General features: G+C 29.6%; 2 protein-coding genes across 2 annotated transcripts; both read right to left on the reverse strand.

Annotated features, from left to right (window-relative positions):
* Nucleotides 1–1,074: 1,074 nt before the first annotated feature.
* Nucleotides 1,075–6,957, reverse strand: LOC135927112 (uncharacterized). Its single transcript, XM_065463050.1, has 3 exons — nucleotides 6,921–6,957; nucleotides 2,761–3,027; nucleotides 1,075–2,711 (listed from the first exon to the last, which is right to left on the reverse strand). The coding sequence occupies exons 1-3, from the start codon at nucleotides 6,955–6,957 to the stop codon at nucleotides 1,075–1,077; spliced, it is 1,941 nt and encodes a 646-aa protein (XP_065319122.1).
* Nucleotides 6,958–7,222: 265 nt separating this feature from the next.
* On the reverse strand, nucleotides 7,223–14,400 carry LOC135926029 (cysteine dioxygenase 1-like). Its single transcript, XM_065461681.1, has 6 exons — nucleotides 14,022–14,400; nucleotides 12,564–12,681; nucleotides 9,515–9,632; nucleotides 8,181–8,350; nucleotides 8,057–8,089; nucleotides 7,223–7,517 (listed from the first exon to the last, which is right to left on the reverse strand). The coding sequence occupies exons 1-6, from the start codon at nucleotides 14,189–14,191 to the stop codon at nucleotides 7,476–7,478; spliced, it is 651 nt and encodes a 216-aa protein (XP_065317753.1). The 5' UTR covers nucleotides 14,192–14,400; the 3' UTR covers nucleotides 7,223–7,475.
* Nucleotides 14,401–16,622: the final 2,222 nt, after the last annotated feature.

A 16,622-nucleotide genomic window follows, 5' to 3' on the forward strand; every position in this document is an offset into this window, starting at 1 on the left:
CGTCAAATATAATTTGATGACATAGCTATCGGTATCGAGCTGATTTTAAAAATATCATAAGCGGAATTGATTTGATCATTTTAGGGCACTAGCTGTATGTTGCAAACATATTGTCTTGGTCAAATTAAAAGAAGTTAGATTAAAAAAAAATTTTTTCATAATTATTAATTAAATTTAATTTTAAAAAAAATAAAAAAATACTAACTATATCTGAAAGAACGAAATAAAATTATAATAAATATATATAAACACTCATAATTGGAAAAAAATGGAAGGTGAGGAACGTTAGAATATATTTTTTTTTCTAATTAATAAAAAGAATTATGTATTAAAAAGTGTTAATTTTTAATACTTTGTCCGACTCTGAGATAACGAATAAAAAGGAGAGAATTTTATATAATTAATGGCCCTACTTTTAAACAGCTGATTTTGAGCTGATTTTTATGAAACGGATAACTCAGTATTTCACCCAGAAAAAATATTACGCGAGCCCTTAAGATCTTGTTCATAGGTGGCACTCAAAAGGTTGAACATATATATCAACCAAATCTTGAAGTTTAGATAATATTTTTATGGCTAAAATTTTTCAAACGAGCCGTTTAACAACACTAGGAAAGTTAAATAAATTTTTTTCTTTCACCAAGGCAGGGGGAGGTAGAAAAGAAATATTATATAGGTGATACGTTATATTAAGCACACTAGCCCTAAACGTCACATATGTACCAGAGATATATATACAAATGGGGAACGCTTGGTTCTCTCAATAAAACTCCATCAAACTGGGATCCCACTTTTTTTTGGGCAGGCCGTAGTTACCTGTGCGAGCTAGAGGCAAAGCCCCTTACTTAAACGCGCACGGGAAATAAGAGAAGAGGAAAAAAGCCAGTGCCCGATTTGTGCATTTGACCGGTCAAATACAATTCGGTCAATTGACCGATATTTGACCGGTCAAATATGGTCAAATATGGTCAAATTCAAATAAATGTTTTTTACACCAATATTAACTTAATTTTGCATTTATATAATATTATAATAAATCTATGTATAATAATAAATATCATAATATTTTTTAATTCATTCTATAGTCAATGTTTCACCCTCCGTGGAAGAGTCTTGTTCCGATTCATATTCAATATCATTATTTTCTTTAATATTTTTAATCAATCTTAAATTATGAAACACTCTTACTAATTTTCCTGCTGTAGAAGCCTTTAATCTATTTCTGTTTTTCGTGTGAATATTGCCCCAAACCGACCAATTTCTTTCAGAAGAAGAAGTCGAACTAGGAAATGTTAGTAAAATATTAGCGACTTCTCTTAATGGGCAAGGTGGGCAAAATGCATTCCACCAACTTGAGGCCGAAATTTGATTGTTTCTTATGGAAGTTACAACTTTCCACATATTATGGCTATTAAATATACCGCTTTTGCTTCTGAAATTTACTATATTACTCAAAATATTTTGATTATCACCACCTTGTAAAATACCCAATTCTTGTATTATATTACATGCTTCATCAAATTCAGTATTAGTAAGATGCTCCCCTTGATATTGGTCCAATAAATAAGCAGCATTGTGAGCACATGTATTTAGATCAGTTTTTCTCTTTTCAAACATAACCTTAATTATTTTTTCTTGAGATGGAGAAAATATAGAATCATGGCATGATTGTATTATGTGTTTTTCCAAATTAAGCATCTCGTTTTTTACTTGGGCCAAAGTACATTTATCCCCTTGCACTTTCAACAATGAGGTAGCTAAAGGTTGGAGTATAGCTAAAAATTTTAAATTTTTCGTCAAAAATTCTTCGTTTAATATATTATTGGTAATTTCTATGGGACAAATATCACAAACAGCTTCTTCAACAACTAATGCTTTTAGAGCTTTCTTGCATATTTGAATTTGCTCCATACATTTTATTGACGATGCCCATCTTGTTTGGCTAATTGTACTTAATGTAGATGGTATGCCATGAAGATTCTTATTACGGGAAAATACTGCAGCTGGTATGTGTTTATTCTTGAAAAATTTAACAATTTTTTTAATTATTGAAATATGGTCAGTGAAGGCGTTCAATCGTTCAAAATCGTGAAAGAATAACTGCAATGTATGCGCTGCACAACCATAATATTGTATATGATTATAAATAGATTCAAATTTTAGAATTCTCCAGGCTGCTTTCATGTTAGCGGCATTATCAGTAACTAAAGAATAAACTTTTACCGGATTCAATTCATGAATTACATTTTTAAATTCCTGGGCAATATAATCTGCCGTATGGCGATTTTCATCAGTATTTAGAAATTTGTAGAACACTGGAACAGGCGTCATCACCATAAAATTAATAATACTCTCGTTTCTAATGTTGCTCCAGCCATCTGATACAATTGATAAGTAAGGAGCTTTATCTATTATATCTGCAACTCTCACCTCCATATCACCTGACGCTTTGTCTAGAAGATATCCAGCCAGCTGCCTTCTCCTGGGTAATGTGTAAATAGGACGTATTTTTTTAAAAAATTCTTGGATGTAGGGATTTTCAGTGATGTGGAAAGGTAAATTGCTCGCATATACAGCCTTTGCAAACAATTGATCCAGCTCATTTTTTTCTTTGGGATTAATTCTATCTATGAAACCGGTTATACAAGATTGAGATTTATATTTAATCGCCTTGCTTGTAGATTGATTAGAAATAATGGAATCAAATTCTCCTGAGTCACAAGATATTGTTCATTTGATAATCATTCTCACTAATTTCACCCAATTCTTCATTAGAGTTAGACTTAGAAGTATTACAAATTACATTTGTGATATTTTTTGTAGAGGTTGATATTTTGGAATTTGAATAAAATTTTTCCTTAATTATAACAGGGCACATAGTACAGCTGCTTAATAAATGTTTGACCATTCTATCAACGTGGGTGATATAGGACATCTTGCAAAACTTGCACACCGCTTTAACTGATTTACCATCGCGTACTTCTTGAAAATGTTTCCAAACATGATGCTTTGGTTTGGCCATAATCCCTAATATATTAAAATTTAACAAAAAATGATTTTGATTATTGTAAAGTTAATCAATCCTAACTATTTTATAATTATCGACCAATTTTTCCAATAATTTCTTAATATTATAAATATAATATAATATAATATATATAACTTTTTACCAGAATTGAATAATATTCCGTAAATCTGACCAGAACAATTAAAATGAAAATTAATTTTAAAAACCAAATATAGCAAGTGTAAGTAAAACAAATGAGAATTAATATAATTTATACTCGGCTAAATATTAAATAAAATTTAAATTTATTAAAAAATAAGAATGAAAAAATTATATTATGATTATAATAAATCGGGCATTTTTATTTTTTTTAAGAAAAATGAATTGAAAAAAATAAAGAAGGCGAGAAACGGCAATGATTAGGCAAAAAAATAACTAAAAATATTACTATATTTAGAAAAATTACAAACAATAAAAAAATTCTTTTGTTTTTAACAATTCATGATACAAATAATTTTTTAAATAATTGTAACCTAATAAGATTGATAAACATGCTTTTAATGCATACTAGTTAATTATATCAAAATATTTATTCGCCATTAATATTTTAGAGTATTTGGCCGGTCAATTGACCGACATGCCAACCCTGGTTATATTAGCTATGTTAATTAAAACCTAAAAATAAACATGATTTAAATATAAATACCTGTAAAAATTAGTGTTGTCAAACGGCTCAACTCAATATTTTAGCCAGAAAAAGATTCCCAAAGACCTCAAGATTTGGACAGACAATGTATGTCTTGACCTTTGTTCCTTCTATGATGAACGAAATCTACAAGCTTGCGTACTATTTTTCTGGATGAAATATTGAGTTAGCCGTTTTTGGAAATAGGCTCAAAAACAGTAGTACAGATACAGTGTACTTATTCAACTTGGTTCTTCTATAAAGTTTCCTGGACCGGATATGAACAGCAGTAACCATCAAGATGATCAAGTTAAGACTTTTTCCTCTAAAAAAAATTATATTCAAAATTATCACAATTAAAAGTGTGAAAGAATGAATGCGAAATAATTTATAAATAAATTATCAAAAATCATCTGGGCTTTTTAATTTAATATTTTATGAGTTATTTAATATCCACGCTAAAATATAACTTTTAAGAAATATTTTCGAAATAAAAGCATATTTCGCGCGTTTAGGATGATTGACACTTAACCGATTCGTAAATTAAACGATTTCGATCGATAGTATTTGACCAAAAGGTAGATTTATTTTAAACAACTTAAATGCCCCAAAAGAGAATTTTCGTCATTAAAATTTAATAAATATATCTCCGTTAGTTGGCGTTATATGCTCTAAAAAAATGGTAATCGGCAAGAGCGTCGCTTGCCAACCGATCCGATGGTCGTGGGTTCGAATCCCAGCGATGGTCATGTTTTTTTTTCTTAATCGAACTTGGTGCTTCCGTACTTGGGGGGGGGGGGTGATGGAGGCCGGATTCGACCACGTGATTTCGTTATAATATCTTATTAAATTTTAATAAATTTTGGTCATTATTTAGCAAATTTGGTTGGCATTTAGAAAATTGCTATACGTTGACTTGGTAGTAAGCATCATTAAACTAAAAAAAAATTTACATTTATATTTTAAATAACGTTTCCGAAAAAAATTAATGATTGGCAAAAGCGATTTTTAATAGACGTTTAAATTAAATAATCATACAAAATTTTTTATAATTATTTTTTCATTAAAAATTAGACATAAGGATATTTATACATTAAAATTAACAGGGTAAAAATTTGTATTAAAAAAATTAATTTCATCTAAAAAACATTTAGATGCAAAAATTATACAATTTAGAAGAAGAAACGAACTAATATAATAAGATCTGTGGATGGGTATGCAGTTATATCTGCCTATTTCTAGGAATCTTTTCTGTCTGAGATAATAGTTACCCTTAGAGTCATCATAGATAGTAGTGAGTTTTTTTTCCTGAAGTTCTTAGGAAAAGTGATGAGTCATTACCATATTAACCTAATGTAGGAGTGCAATTTTTTAACGAAAATGTCAAAAAAAAGAAGCTTTAATGGATAAAAACCACTGGTATTTTGAGTAATATAATGAGCAGAATAGATGTATGAATTTAGATTTTAGAATATTTCAATCTTACAATATTTATTTCGACCTTGTTTGAATTGGGCTAATTGAAGTTGAATGCTTGAAAGAGCAATATATTCGGTATATATCAAAAGATACAACTATTTAGAAGTACCTAAATAAGGTCGTAATGTCGCCCATCCATCCTATCAAGATGAAAAAGGGAAATAGGAAAAGTTCTAAGGTATATGTCGGATTTCCAAGTACGCACGCAACGGGAGGGGTGATTCGAACATTTTTAACAGCACTCTTTAGAACTTAATACCTCTGAAAATAGATTGAACGGGGTTAGACCTTCTTTGTATACATAGGCAGGTTGGCACCCAAGCATTAAAGAATTCATTGTAAGATGAGCTCAAATTCCCAAAGAAATTCCAGATTATAAACTTTCCCCAGTATACGCTGATTATATGTGTTAGTGTCGATGTGTTATTTTTTCAGCATTAAATCATTATTTTGAGCCCATATTTTTAAAAAAAAATTATAAAATCCGATCCCACCGGAAATGTAATTCCAGCAATGCTTCAGAATACCTACTATCTCATGAATTGTAGACAATCGTTGCCGTTCCAACCTTTGAGTCTTTTATATAATTTATATATTTTAAAAAATATCTATGGGAAAACTAAATATAAATTATATTAAGTTAGTGGCAAAAATTGTTCGGAAATTCATAGGGGGTCAGGGGAGGCACTAGCCATTACAATCTCTGGGGGGGGGGGGGCTGGCTAAGCTAACATTATCCTTGCGCACATTTTCATGAAGGATATTTAAAAAAAAATCACAAAATAACTGAAATTTATTTTTAAAACCCTTTAAAATTAATTTCGATTCATTGTTTTAAATTTTAATTTATTTGTTTCCGGCATGTGATTTTTTCTTCTTAAGCATTCTATTCCTTACATTAGACCCTTAAATTCCTCGTTAAATAGTAAATCAGGATTCAAAGCTAAATCTGGAACAAACGAACCCCAAAATTTTTTTTGAAGAGTTTTCTTAACTGTTAACTTATAAATTTTTATAATAACTTCTGAAATTGGGGGGTTGAAAATGAGTTTCAAGCATTCATGCTAAAAAAAAAAATCATGATATTACAGATATTTGGAAAAATGTAAATTATCTGCATGAGATTTAGGATTCTCTGTATATTCTTCACATTTTCGACTTTGGGTATGTAATGTTAGTTAGTTAATTTGTATGTTTAAATTGCAATATAAAAATTGGAATAAATGAATCGGATAAAAATAATGAAGCCAAAACTGGAAATATTGGTATTGAAATTGTCACGTGAGATTAATTGTTTGTGGACATCCCTTTTATGTCATATTTCCGGAAAAATTAATCCATCAAATATAGTTTTTTTTCCCCATGATTTTAGAGAAAATTTTATTTTAAAGATACTTAATTTCTGTATAGAAAAAAAAAAGGAACACATTTCCAATAGGGGAAATTGAATACTCCCAAAACTTATCTTTAAGGTAGAGATACAAGGAATCCACATCAAAGGTACATGGTTCCTGTAATAAGAAAATATTCACATTAAAGGGTAAATATAGAGTCAAGTGATCCAAGTTTCATGAAGTGTCAATAATAAGACACAAAGGATTCAAAATGTAAATCATCGAAATGATTTATGTTCATGATAAAAAATTGACACTAAATTCAAATCTTACATTTTTTTATTCATTCATTTCAATTATATAATGGAAACAAATTTAGCATTGATCTTTGGGCTTAATCATATGCAGAAAATACTTGTAGGAAGAGAGTTTTCATCGTGTATATGGACCATTATTAATAAATTTATTTATAATTTAACGTGATGTGAGATGGCAAATTCTATTTTGACGGTTTTAATGGGAGAATTTTTAAAAAGCCTACAAATTATAAAGTTAAAAGAAAACAAGAGTTACATTTTTACATTACAAAAATGTAACGGTTACAAAAGCTCGTCGTTACACATGAAAAATTTTATCCAGGGTAAAATAGCATTTATTTAATTAAAAATAAGGATGGGTGTAAGAGTCTAGAAAATAATTATAAACTGTCAAGTTTTCCGAAATTATATTAAATTATATATTCACAAATTAAAAAAACTTGTATATATTTTAAGCATTAAAATTATTAAAAACCTTTTACAAGTGCTTAATAAATAATGTATACATAATAAATAAATCTAGGAAGTATTTAATTAGAATGTATATCGAATTCCCTGATTCGTAGTTTACACATGTTTTATATATCTACTAAATCATAAAATAAAAATCGCGTTTTCCAGTCTTGTAGGATAAGTCGAGCGAATATTCTGAACTATTTCGTAGCGATAAATGAAGGCGTGACGCCTACAGGGTTCTAATTGGTTTAAAATATATATATGAAAAATTAGTTTAGTTCTTTTAATCCATAAAAATGATATATTTTTTTTTTATATAGATATAGATTAAATGACAAGTTTTGTTAGAAGGGCTCGGCTAACTCAGCATTTAATCCAGAAAAAAAAATACTATAACGCAGGCCTGAAGATTTTGCTCAGAGAATGGTTACCAAAGTCTAGACATCTCATTACCAAAAATCTGGAGGCTTAAGCAAATTTTTTCTTTTCTAGCTTGTATATAGAGTTAGCCGTTTTTTTCAAAAGGCGGCTCAGAAACTAGACCTTTAACAACGCTATAAATGACCCTTAGTATTACCAACTTCTCTAAATGAGTGGGGGAAGTCTGACTCTATAAAACTTATTAACAAACACTTCCATAATTTATTAGGGCTATACTGTCCTTTTTTTTTGCTAAAATAAGGCTTATATAAAGTGAATTTATTTTATCCCCCTTATGAATGATTTAATAATGAAAATCAATATTGTCGAAATATATTAATGATAAATATATTAATACTTGATTTATTCTATCCATGTCTGGTCCGATATTCTGATATGATATAGGAAATAATTTTTAGAAATGCTTTATCGCTCTTAATATATATATATATACATACATATATATAAAATAAAAATTTTACCGTTCCTATCCTTGTGCCATATTGGCTGAAAAAGGTGACATTGCAGGTGTTTATTTTTCCACTGTTTTCGTCAAATGTGTGACAGGATTCGAAAGGTGGGCAATATAAATGTAAGGTTACCGTTGTGGACGTGCTGTCCTGATTGGACATCCTATGGACACCGATAGTATCTTTAAAAATTGAATGAACTTGTACTATTTTTATTTAACGAATCAATTTTTTTTTAAAAAAAAAAAGATTTTTGCGCTGAAAGTTCTCCTAGAAATAATGACAATTCTCATAATTGTATACGAGTAAAGGCAATGTCTATAATCAGACGCGGTACATTTAAGAATGATTGAATTCATGTTCAAATTGCTCTGAAAATTATGGGGGTACTTTTGCACATGCTAGAAATATATTTCTGGAAAAGGAGATAGTGGAAACAAATATCAGCACGGTTTTCTATTCTAGAATGTTCTCATATCCATCACTTTTTTTATAACTACGAGCCCAAAATTTGTCCAATATTTAAGAAATATTGACCATAATAAATCGAGGGTAAATGAAATAGAGAGGAAGAAGTGACTTAAATTTTAAACGTTGTTTTTATATATTTATTTATATATGGCAAAAAAAAATTAGTATCTATTTTTTAGGAAAAATACATTGGGGACGTTTTATCCTTTTTTGTGGGGCATGTTTGAGCCTCCCATTTTCTATACATTTGATTCGTTAAAAAATAATACAACAAATCTAGTAACAATGTCACTGTTGTTAATCCTATAGAAAATATTGTAAATTTGTCGTCAAAATTTTATTTATCTTGTTTTCTTAAATAACTCCCAATCATTTTGTAAGTATAATTTAGTGAATGTATGAAAGATGAGATCCGCCGACTTAATACCTCCACCAGGTCCTCAGGATTATTTAAGAAATTAATTATAGCATATCAAATTATCATAATCGATGTCTAAAAACATTTAAAATTTAAGTCTGGTCAACTTTTATATAAAAAAAATGTAAATTTCTAAAAAGTTTATTTTTGGTATGTCTAAATTTAGATTTTGCATTTATAATTTTTCGTAACCTACTTACTCACCATATTAAAATACATATTTGGCCTATATTTCGAATCTCAAGGATTATTAGTTTTTTAAATTATTTCGAGAAGAAATTTTCCTGTGCCCGTGGATAACACGAACCCCGGTCTCCCCTCACCAGGCACCACTCCCGCCCGCCATTTTAGATATTAGAACTCCTTTTCTAGGATATTTTAACGAATATAAGTTTGTGCTTTCCTAGTGTCCTAATTATTTAAAAATGATAACGAAATGAGCAAAATATAAACTAACCATTGATGTAAGAAACTTGATTTTTAACGTATACGTTGTGTCCGGTTTGGTACATCTTGGCTTCGTCGAAATCGTTTACCACGTGGTACAATTCTTCGCTCAAGCGTCCCTGCAGCACCTTAGGAATCAAAAATAATAGTTGAATTATCAAGAACTTCTACTCAACATTTAACTAGTTGTGTTGTTAAACGGATCGATTTGAGCCGATTTTTAAAAACCGTCAACTCGATATTTTAGCCGGAAAAATGTTGTCTAAGCCTCGAGGTTTCGTTAACAGATGTCCAATCCTTTGTTCCCTTCTACAAACAAAATCTTCAGGCTTGCCTTATATCATTCCAAATGAAATATTGAGTTAGCGGTTTTTGAATATCCCGGGTTTGAAAAAAAATATTCCGGAGATCGGACCGGATTTCTATTCCTTGATCAATTTTTGGGCGCGGCCTCTAGATCTTGTCATTTCGAAATAATTTTTAGCTTATTTTTGCCGAATGGTTTTCAAAGGGGTAATTTAAAATATGAAGCAATAAAATGAATATTAAATTCCGTTCCATTATACTGATTTTCCAATATTTTTCCAACCGATTTAAATGAACGTAATTATAGTTTTTTGGAATCCGACCCGGCCCCCGATTATTTAAATTCGTACCATTACTCGGCCCGTTCTAGGCCGGGCTTGCGGATGATTGATCAACCTACATAAAGCCGTTATATCTTCCTACTAAAATTTTGAAGTCGAGTTTCTCCATTAAGTATAGGAGGCTGTCAAATACTCAGGGCAAACGTCAATATAACGTATCATTCTAATAATCGCTTACTTACCGTTACCGAACATCCTACAAGCGAAAAGTTGAATACTCTTCTTAACCCCCTCAACAAGAATATTTAGGTTCACGACAATTTTTTTTTACCTTATTAGACCTCAATTTTGATGTGATAACAAGTGATCTACATCGGGCCTAATTCTCCAAGCCCGACCCGGCCCGGCAGAAATTTTTTTATAAAGTTTTACTCGGCCCGGCCCGAACCCGAAGTTATTGATTTTTTTAAATTTTGCCGGTCCGGCCTGGCCCGAGTTTGTTTAAAATAAACGATATCCGTTATTTTTGGCGTCTACTTTCTATAAAGAAAATCACATATCTTTATTTTACATAAAAAAAATTCAACACAAAATTGATTAGTTTAAGATATATTTTAAAAAAATATTCTAAGGCCCCACCCGACCCAGACCGAAGTCCGTTTTGGCCAGGCCTTCTTTCGCAGATCTTTAATGAAAACCTGATTTAAAAAAAATGTAGCGCGCTAAAGCTATATCGTTACTTTAACAGCACTGTATTTTAGGCTTTTTAAAAAAAAAATATGCTAATTTTAGGGCTCGATCTATGAAAATATTTGGCGCTAATTCCCCTGTTCGGTCTTTCGGTCCGCGCCGACTTTTAATTTATACAATATGACAGAAATAAGAAAATATTTTTTATTTTTTGGTGGTTTTCGAAAAAAAATAAAATTTCAAAATGCGTACAAATTATTTTTGAGCGAACGTTATACCATCATTTACAACTAAACAAGTTTGGTTATAAAAACTCTGAAGCCGATTCTTAAAAACGGCTAAACTCATTTTATTCAGCATATAGGGGTTGGTGACAAAACACATTGTCCCCAATTCCAATAACCAAGGTAAGCAAGGTGGAAAAGTGCTTCAAAATGATATAGGGGTATATCATATGAGAGGTGTATCACCCCTCACCGTAATAATAAGAGGGGTGACATAATATATATACCTGTCTCATAGATGGCACAAAGGTTTGGACATCTATCACGCAAATTTCGAAGCTATTATACTTAGCCGTTTTCAAAAAAATTGGCTCAAATTGAGCAGTTCAACAACACTAAGCCAAACCATGCCGATATATAAATATTATATCAAAATAGATATTAAATTTTAAAAATATTTTATCTCAATTTTAAAATCAAATTAAAATGCTTACAAAACAACTTATAAAAAATTTTTTAAAAAAATACACATATTTCACTCTAAGCAATAAAATTCGGCTTTTTTTTTACAAAAACCAAGCCAGAGAATTTTTATATACACGCCAAAATATTCAAATAGAAATTTTTTGGACATAATTATGGTTCCCATGGAACTCAATTAGAAAATTGTATTTTTTTTACAATCTTATATTTGAAAATATACCAAATTAAATATTATAATTGTTTATGTTGAAAATATTAAGATTACGTGATTGGTAAGTATGCCAATTGATAATTTGTTTTTTAAAAACAAAATTTTTTATAGCATAAAATTAGTTAATTAAGAGTTGTTAAAAGATACCTTTTAAATGGATCTAGATACAGATACCAGGTTTTTATATCTAGAGGATCTTGATACATACAGGATCTAGATACTTGTATCAAGATCCTTCAACAACTCTGTAATAATTATACTTAATTTTGAATTTATTAAAAAAATACATATAAAAATACATATAGGATAGGTAATTTCATTTCCTTTTTATAACATTAAACCATGGAAAATGAATGCACAAATTGATTGATTCAAATGTATTTTTTAAAGTTAAATTGTATTATGAACATGATTAGCTTTAGGGAGCTGTATTGATTATTCCACATTTAGTCATTTAAATATTTGATTTGAGTCAAAATCATTTATTTTATACCACAAAACAATGCCTCCATCTTAAGTAGTGTTGTTAAAGGGCTAACTCAATTATGCAAGCTTGAAGATTTTGTTTGCAGAAGGAAAAAAAAAGTTTAAACATTATATTACCGAAATCTCGCGGCTTAGGCACTATTTTTTCTGGCTAAAATATTGAGTTTAGAGTCGGCGCCAGACAAATTGCTTAAAATGTTTCTATAGAAGGCCTGAAAAGTTTAGGATCTAGGCACTTCTAAGTCTCTTTCCTTTATAAGAAAAAAAATAATATATATATTAGGGGGTGGTTGGGGGGGGGGGCAAAACAAAGGTGAATCGATCAAAAGTTTCCACGCATGCGCCGATCTTTAAACTCAAATAAAAAAAATATTTTACCTTAACAAAGCAATGAGAATTTGAATGGTCATGGATACTGCTAGACATGTTTGGTCCCCAGCATAAAAGCATTAAATTGTATTTGCCATTGCCTTTGTCGATCAAATTTCGCGTGTATCTAATTTATAAAAATTTAATGAGAAATGAAATTCGTATCCCCTTATTGGCTCTTTTGTTTGTGAGTCGTCATAGTATTTTGTCTGCGCTTCTGCGCGAATCTAAAAGTAGTGACGTCACTATCACTAGGAGGGGTGGGGCTATTTGGAGCTCGAGGGTAGTCAAAATTTTAAGATAACGCCCTCTATTTGTTTACAAATTATTTAGAGTTCGAGCACTCCATCGAGTCCCGACATCCCGAAAAGTCTATCCTCCTCTTCCTTTCTTCCTCACTTCCTTCCGTCCATTTCCTCTAAAATTAATTTCTATTTTTAAAGGAATACTTTCAAGGGCTTATATTTTTACGAACTTTGTCCTAATTTTTTGGTTTTATTTTATTTTTGAAAATGTGTGTTTACTAGACTAAACTATACATTCCTGCCAATATTTATAATAATTTTTATTTTTGGCGAGGAATAAAAAGTTTAAAAAAAATAATAAGACAGTTGAAAAGTTGAAGTCAGCAAATATTTACAAATATTTTTTTTTTTTACCTTTTTTCATATGTGCTTTAGTAAAATTGGCATAAAAACGTGTTTTTTAAGTATATATATAAATGTTCGTCAAAAAAGAAAATGTCAACATGAAGCTGTTTCGATTCTTGGCAAAGGGAATATAATTTGGAAAAAGACATCTATCATGCAAAGTCCACTTATTTAAATAATCAAATCTTGTGGTAGCTTTTTGAATAAATCAATCATTTTCGTGATGGGTGACCAATTCAGTTATGACAGAAATTAACCCCCCACACAACCCCCCAAAAAATGGTAGCGGCTTCAAATTTTAATGGCCTCAAGGAAAACCGAAAAAAAAAGAAATTAAACTGGTTGTCTTAAGGCCGGCTCAAGTTTTGCCTGAATTTTTAAGCTTTGATCAACTGCTCAAAATATTTCCAATCAATTTTCTTCCAAAAAAATTTTTAATTGGCATTGTTAATGATTTTACGATTAAAAAGTGGTGAATGTAATTACATTTATCATCATAACATAAGGGGAAAAAAAACGAATTTCGAAGAAATCACATGCTCATGATAAGGTAATTTACAATAATAATAAAAAAAAATTCACTTTTAATTACTTGGTCAATTAATTTATTTAAAAAAAATTAAAATGTTCAACCTCTCATTCACATTAGGACTATAAAGAAGAGAAGACAGATAAATCATCCATTTTAATTTTCTAGTTTGAATATTGTAATTAGGGGATTAAGGAACCATGAAGATCTCCACTAAGCATACCATTGCGAATATTTCATCGTGTCCATATGGAGTTTATATAATATGATATAGATTATGATTTAAACCTGTAAGGATCGAAGTAGGCGTAAGGTCCCCATTCATTCTCGTTGGATTCGTAATTCTCCATGACTTTCTTCAGGACATCAATGTCAATCGTGTCCCGTTCGAATAATTTTCGGATATCGGCCTGCATTTCGCTCCAGCTGCTAGGACCGGTTAATGTCGAAATAGTCATTCTCGAAATTCTCTCCGATACGAATCTTGTTTTTTTTTAAATATATTATATTTTTATTATCGCGGATTTTTATCGCTCGTTAGCTCGCTGAGGAAGACGAGAATTCCAGTGAACCGGAAAAAAGTTTGACAATTAATTTTTTTTTTTTTTTGAAAAATTTTATATTTATAAATTTATGTGGTATATTGACAATGACAGGGGGGAAAAAATAATAAATTTTAATATTAATAATAAATAAATAATTTAAAATAATTTAAAATAATTTTATTTTTTTTGTGTTTAAACTTGATTTTTTACTTACGTTTAGCCTAGCCTAGGCTAGCGTATTTATCTATTATTTTTTTATAATTTATTTTGTTTATATTTATATCTTGAAAATTTAATGATATATAGTATATATTTTTTTTAAATATTATTTAAATATATATATATATGTTACAACACTTAATTTATTTTATTTTTTTATATAAAAGTTTGATTATTATACGATCAATCAGTTTTTAATAATTGAAATTATAACTGCTTTCTTATATAGCTCAATGAAAATTAGCGAAGATATTTTTGAGGATTTGAATGCTTATTAGATAACATTTAATTTTATAAAATTTTTAGCCACAAAATTCGTATTCAAACTAAGTTTTGGAAGGATAAAAACTGGGTATTTTAAAACTGATCCTACCTAGAAATCATCAGAATCCTAAAAAATCTTCATTTCCAGAGACCCCCGAAGCAAGGCTTTTGTTCCATAGAACCTTTGAAAATCAAAAAATGTTTTGGTCCATTTTTTGTTCTCCCATTACTTTCCAGATTTCCCCCAGAAATTTCTGAAATCACCTGGAACACATTCTGGATAATTCTCAAATGCCCCCCCCCCTCTATCTAAAATATGAGCATTTTTGTTCTTCGTTCCATCTCTCTATACCAATTTCCGGTTTAGTCTTGGTTTTGTTATTCTTAGACCCCGACTCAAATAAAAATATTATAACTGAAAATGGAAAGCACGAGAAGACAAATATAAGTTTAAATGATCCTTTATGCTATAAATCAGGCCCCGATATCTTTTTTTTAAAAAAAATCATGTTATATCACGTGCCAAACTTTCGTAACAGTCATGTGATTGATAAGTGGATTTTTTATTTTTCTCAAGATTCGTAGGGTCACCTTCCCATTGGCCAATTTTTAATACATTCACTTTTTATCATAAATATATAGCACTAGTTTTACCCTAAAACATTCGCACCGAAGTAGATCGCAGTCACGTGTTTAAATTTATATTTATCAAGTCATACTTAAATTCCTTATACAAACTATATATTTAAAAAAATCATAATTCTTTCTTTTCTTTTTTCTTTCTTTCTTTCTTTTATATAAAAAAGACGTGATTTCAACTTTCCCATTTATTTTTGAAATAATAAGTTTTATGTTTTATTTTATTACTTCATGACCAAAGATATAGTAGAATAAGCTAGCCTCATCCCGTTCTGAAAAGGTCTTCTTTAGACTCCTTAATGACTCTTTAAAATTTTGTCACTTTTCTTCACAACGAATATGATATCAAAAAATAAATAAGTCTTTTTTAAAAAAAAAATCATCATAATTATCAATTTTTCTAAAATCGCGTTTAGAAAACGCAACCAAGTTTAATCGCGTAATCGTAATCACTTACGCGTTTTTTTTGCTACTTTTGGGTGACGCGTGTTCTATAACATCATTATCATCTCAGCGTTCTTATTTAGCTTATTAGATATTATTATCTCTTTATTCGTCACATTTTTTTTTAATTTTTTTGAAATTCTTTAAAATTTTATATATTTTTTATCTCTCTTTATAAAATAAAAATATCTTTTTTTTTAACCTTGAATTATTTTTTTATTTTTATTTCTTTTTTAAATTTATTTTATTTTTGAAACAATTTATTTTTTAAGGTTAATTAGCAATTTTAAATTCCAAGAAACACTTACAATATTTGGATGCCACTAAAAAAAAATCACACCCTCAAAAAAATTGTATCACGTGAGATATTAATTTGTCATTCGATTCGAATCAGGTGATTTTCTACGTGATAAGAGCTTTTAATAAAATATTTATACGAAAAACCTGCGACAAAGAACATTTATTTAATAAATTCGAATATTTTATGATTTATAAATGGGAGAAAGAACCATAGGAAATATTAATTTTATATAAAGATAATAAATAAACAACAAAAATGTTTTTCCCCGAAGATTTATGCTAACCCTTTTGATCTTTGGGGCTGGTTTGGTGGAATTGGCAGGGTGGGGGGGGGGGAGTCAAGGTCATTTTAAAAATTTTAGCGTATTTAGTTCGTATTACGGTTTAGAATCTGAGCTAAGGGGTACTCTGAAGCAACTTATACAAACAGTTACTTTTTCTAAGCTTTTTCGGTCGTGTCCCTGCTTGCAACTTACTT

Source organism: Gordionus sp. m RMFG-2023, chromosome 3, assembly GCF_954871325.1.
Source record: "Gordionus sp. m RMFG-2023 chromosome 3, tfGorSpeb1-WG-v2, whole genome shotgun sequence".
Lineage (NCBI taxonomy): Eukaryota > Metazoa > Nematomorpha > Gordioida > Chordodea > Parachordodidae > Gordionus > Gordionus sp. m RMFG-2023.

What these genes read in the sequence shown, in the direction of transcription:
- LOC135926029 (XM_065461681.1), bottom strand. Translation starts at nt 14,191, where the DNA reads ATGACTATTTCGACATTAACCGGTCCTAGCAGCTGGAGCGAAATGCAG. An exon ending in TCAAGTTTCTTACATCAATG is followed by an intron (nt 8,351 to 9,514) that starts GTTAGTTTATAT and finishes CAATTTTTAAAG; the next exon opens with ATACTATCGGTGTCCATAGG. An exon ending in ACATGGATAGAATAAATCAA is followed by an intron (nt 7,518 to 8,056) that starts GTATTAATATAT and finishes TAAACCAATTAG; the next exon opens with AACCCTGTAGGCGTCACGCC.
- LOC135927112 (XM_065463050.1), bottom strand. Translation starts at nt 6,957, where the DNA reads ATGGTCCATATACACGATGAAAACTCTCTTCCTACAA. An exon ending in TGAAAACTCTCTTCCTACAA is followed by an intron (nt 3,028 to 6,920) that starts GTATTTTCTGCA and finishes TTAATATATTAG; the next exon opens with GGATTATGGCCAAACCAAAG. An exon ending in TAACTCTAATGAAGAATTGG is followed by an intron (nt 2,712 to 2,760) that starts GTGAAATTAGTG and finishes CTTGTGACTCAG; the next exon opens with GAGAATTTGATTCCATTATT.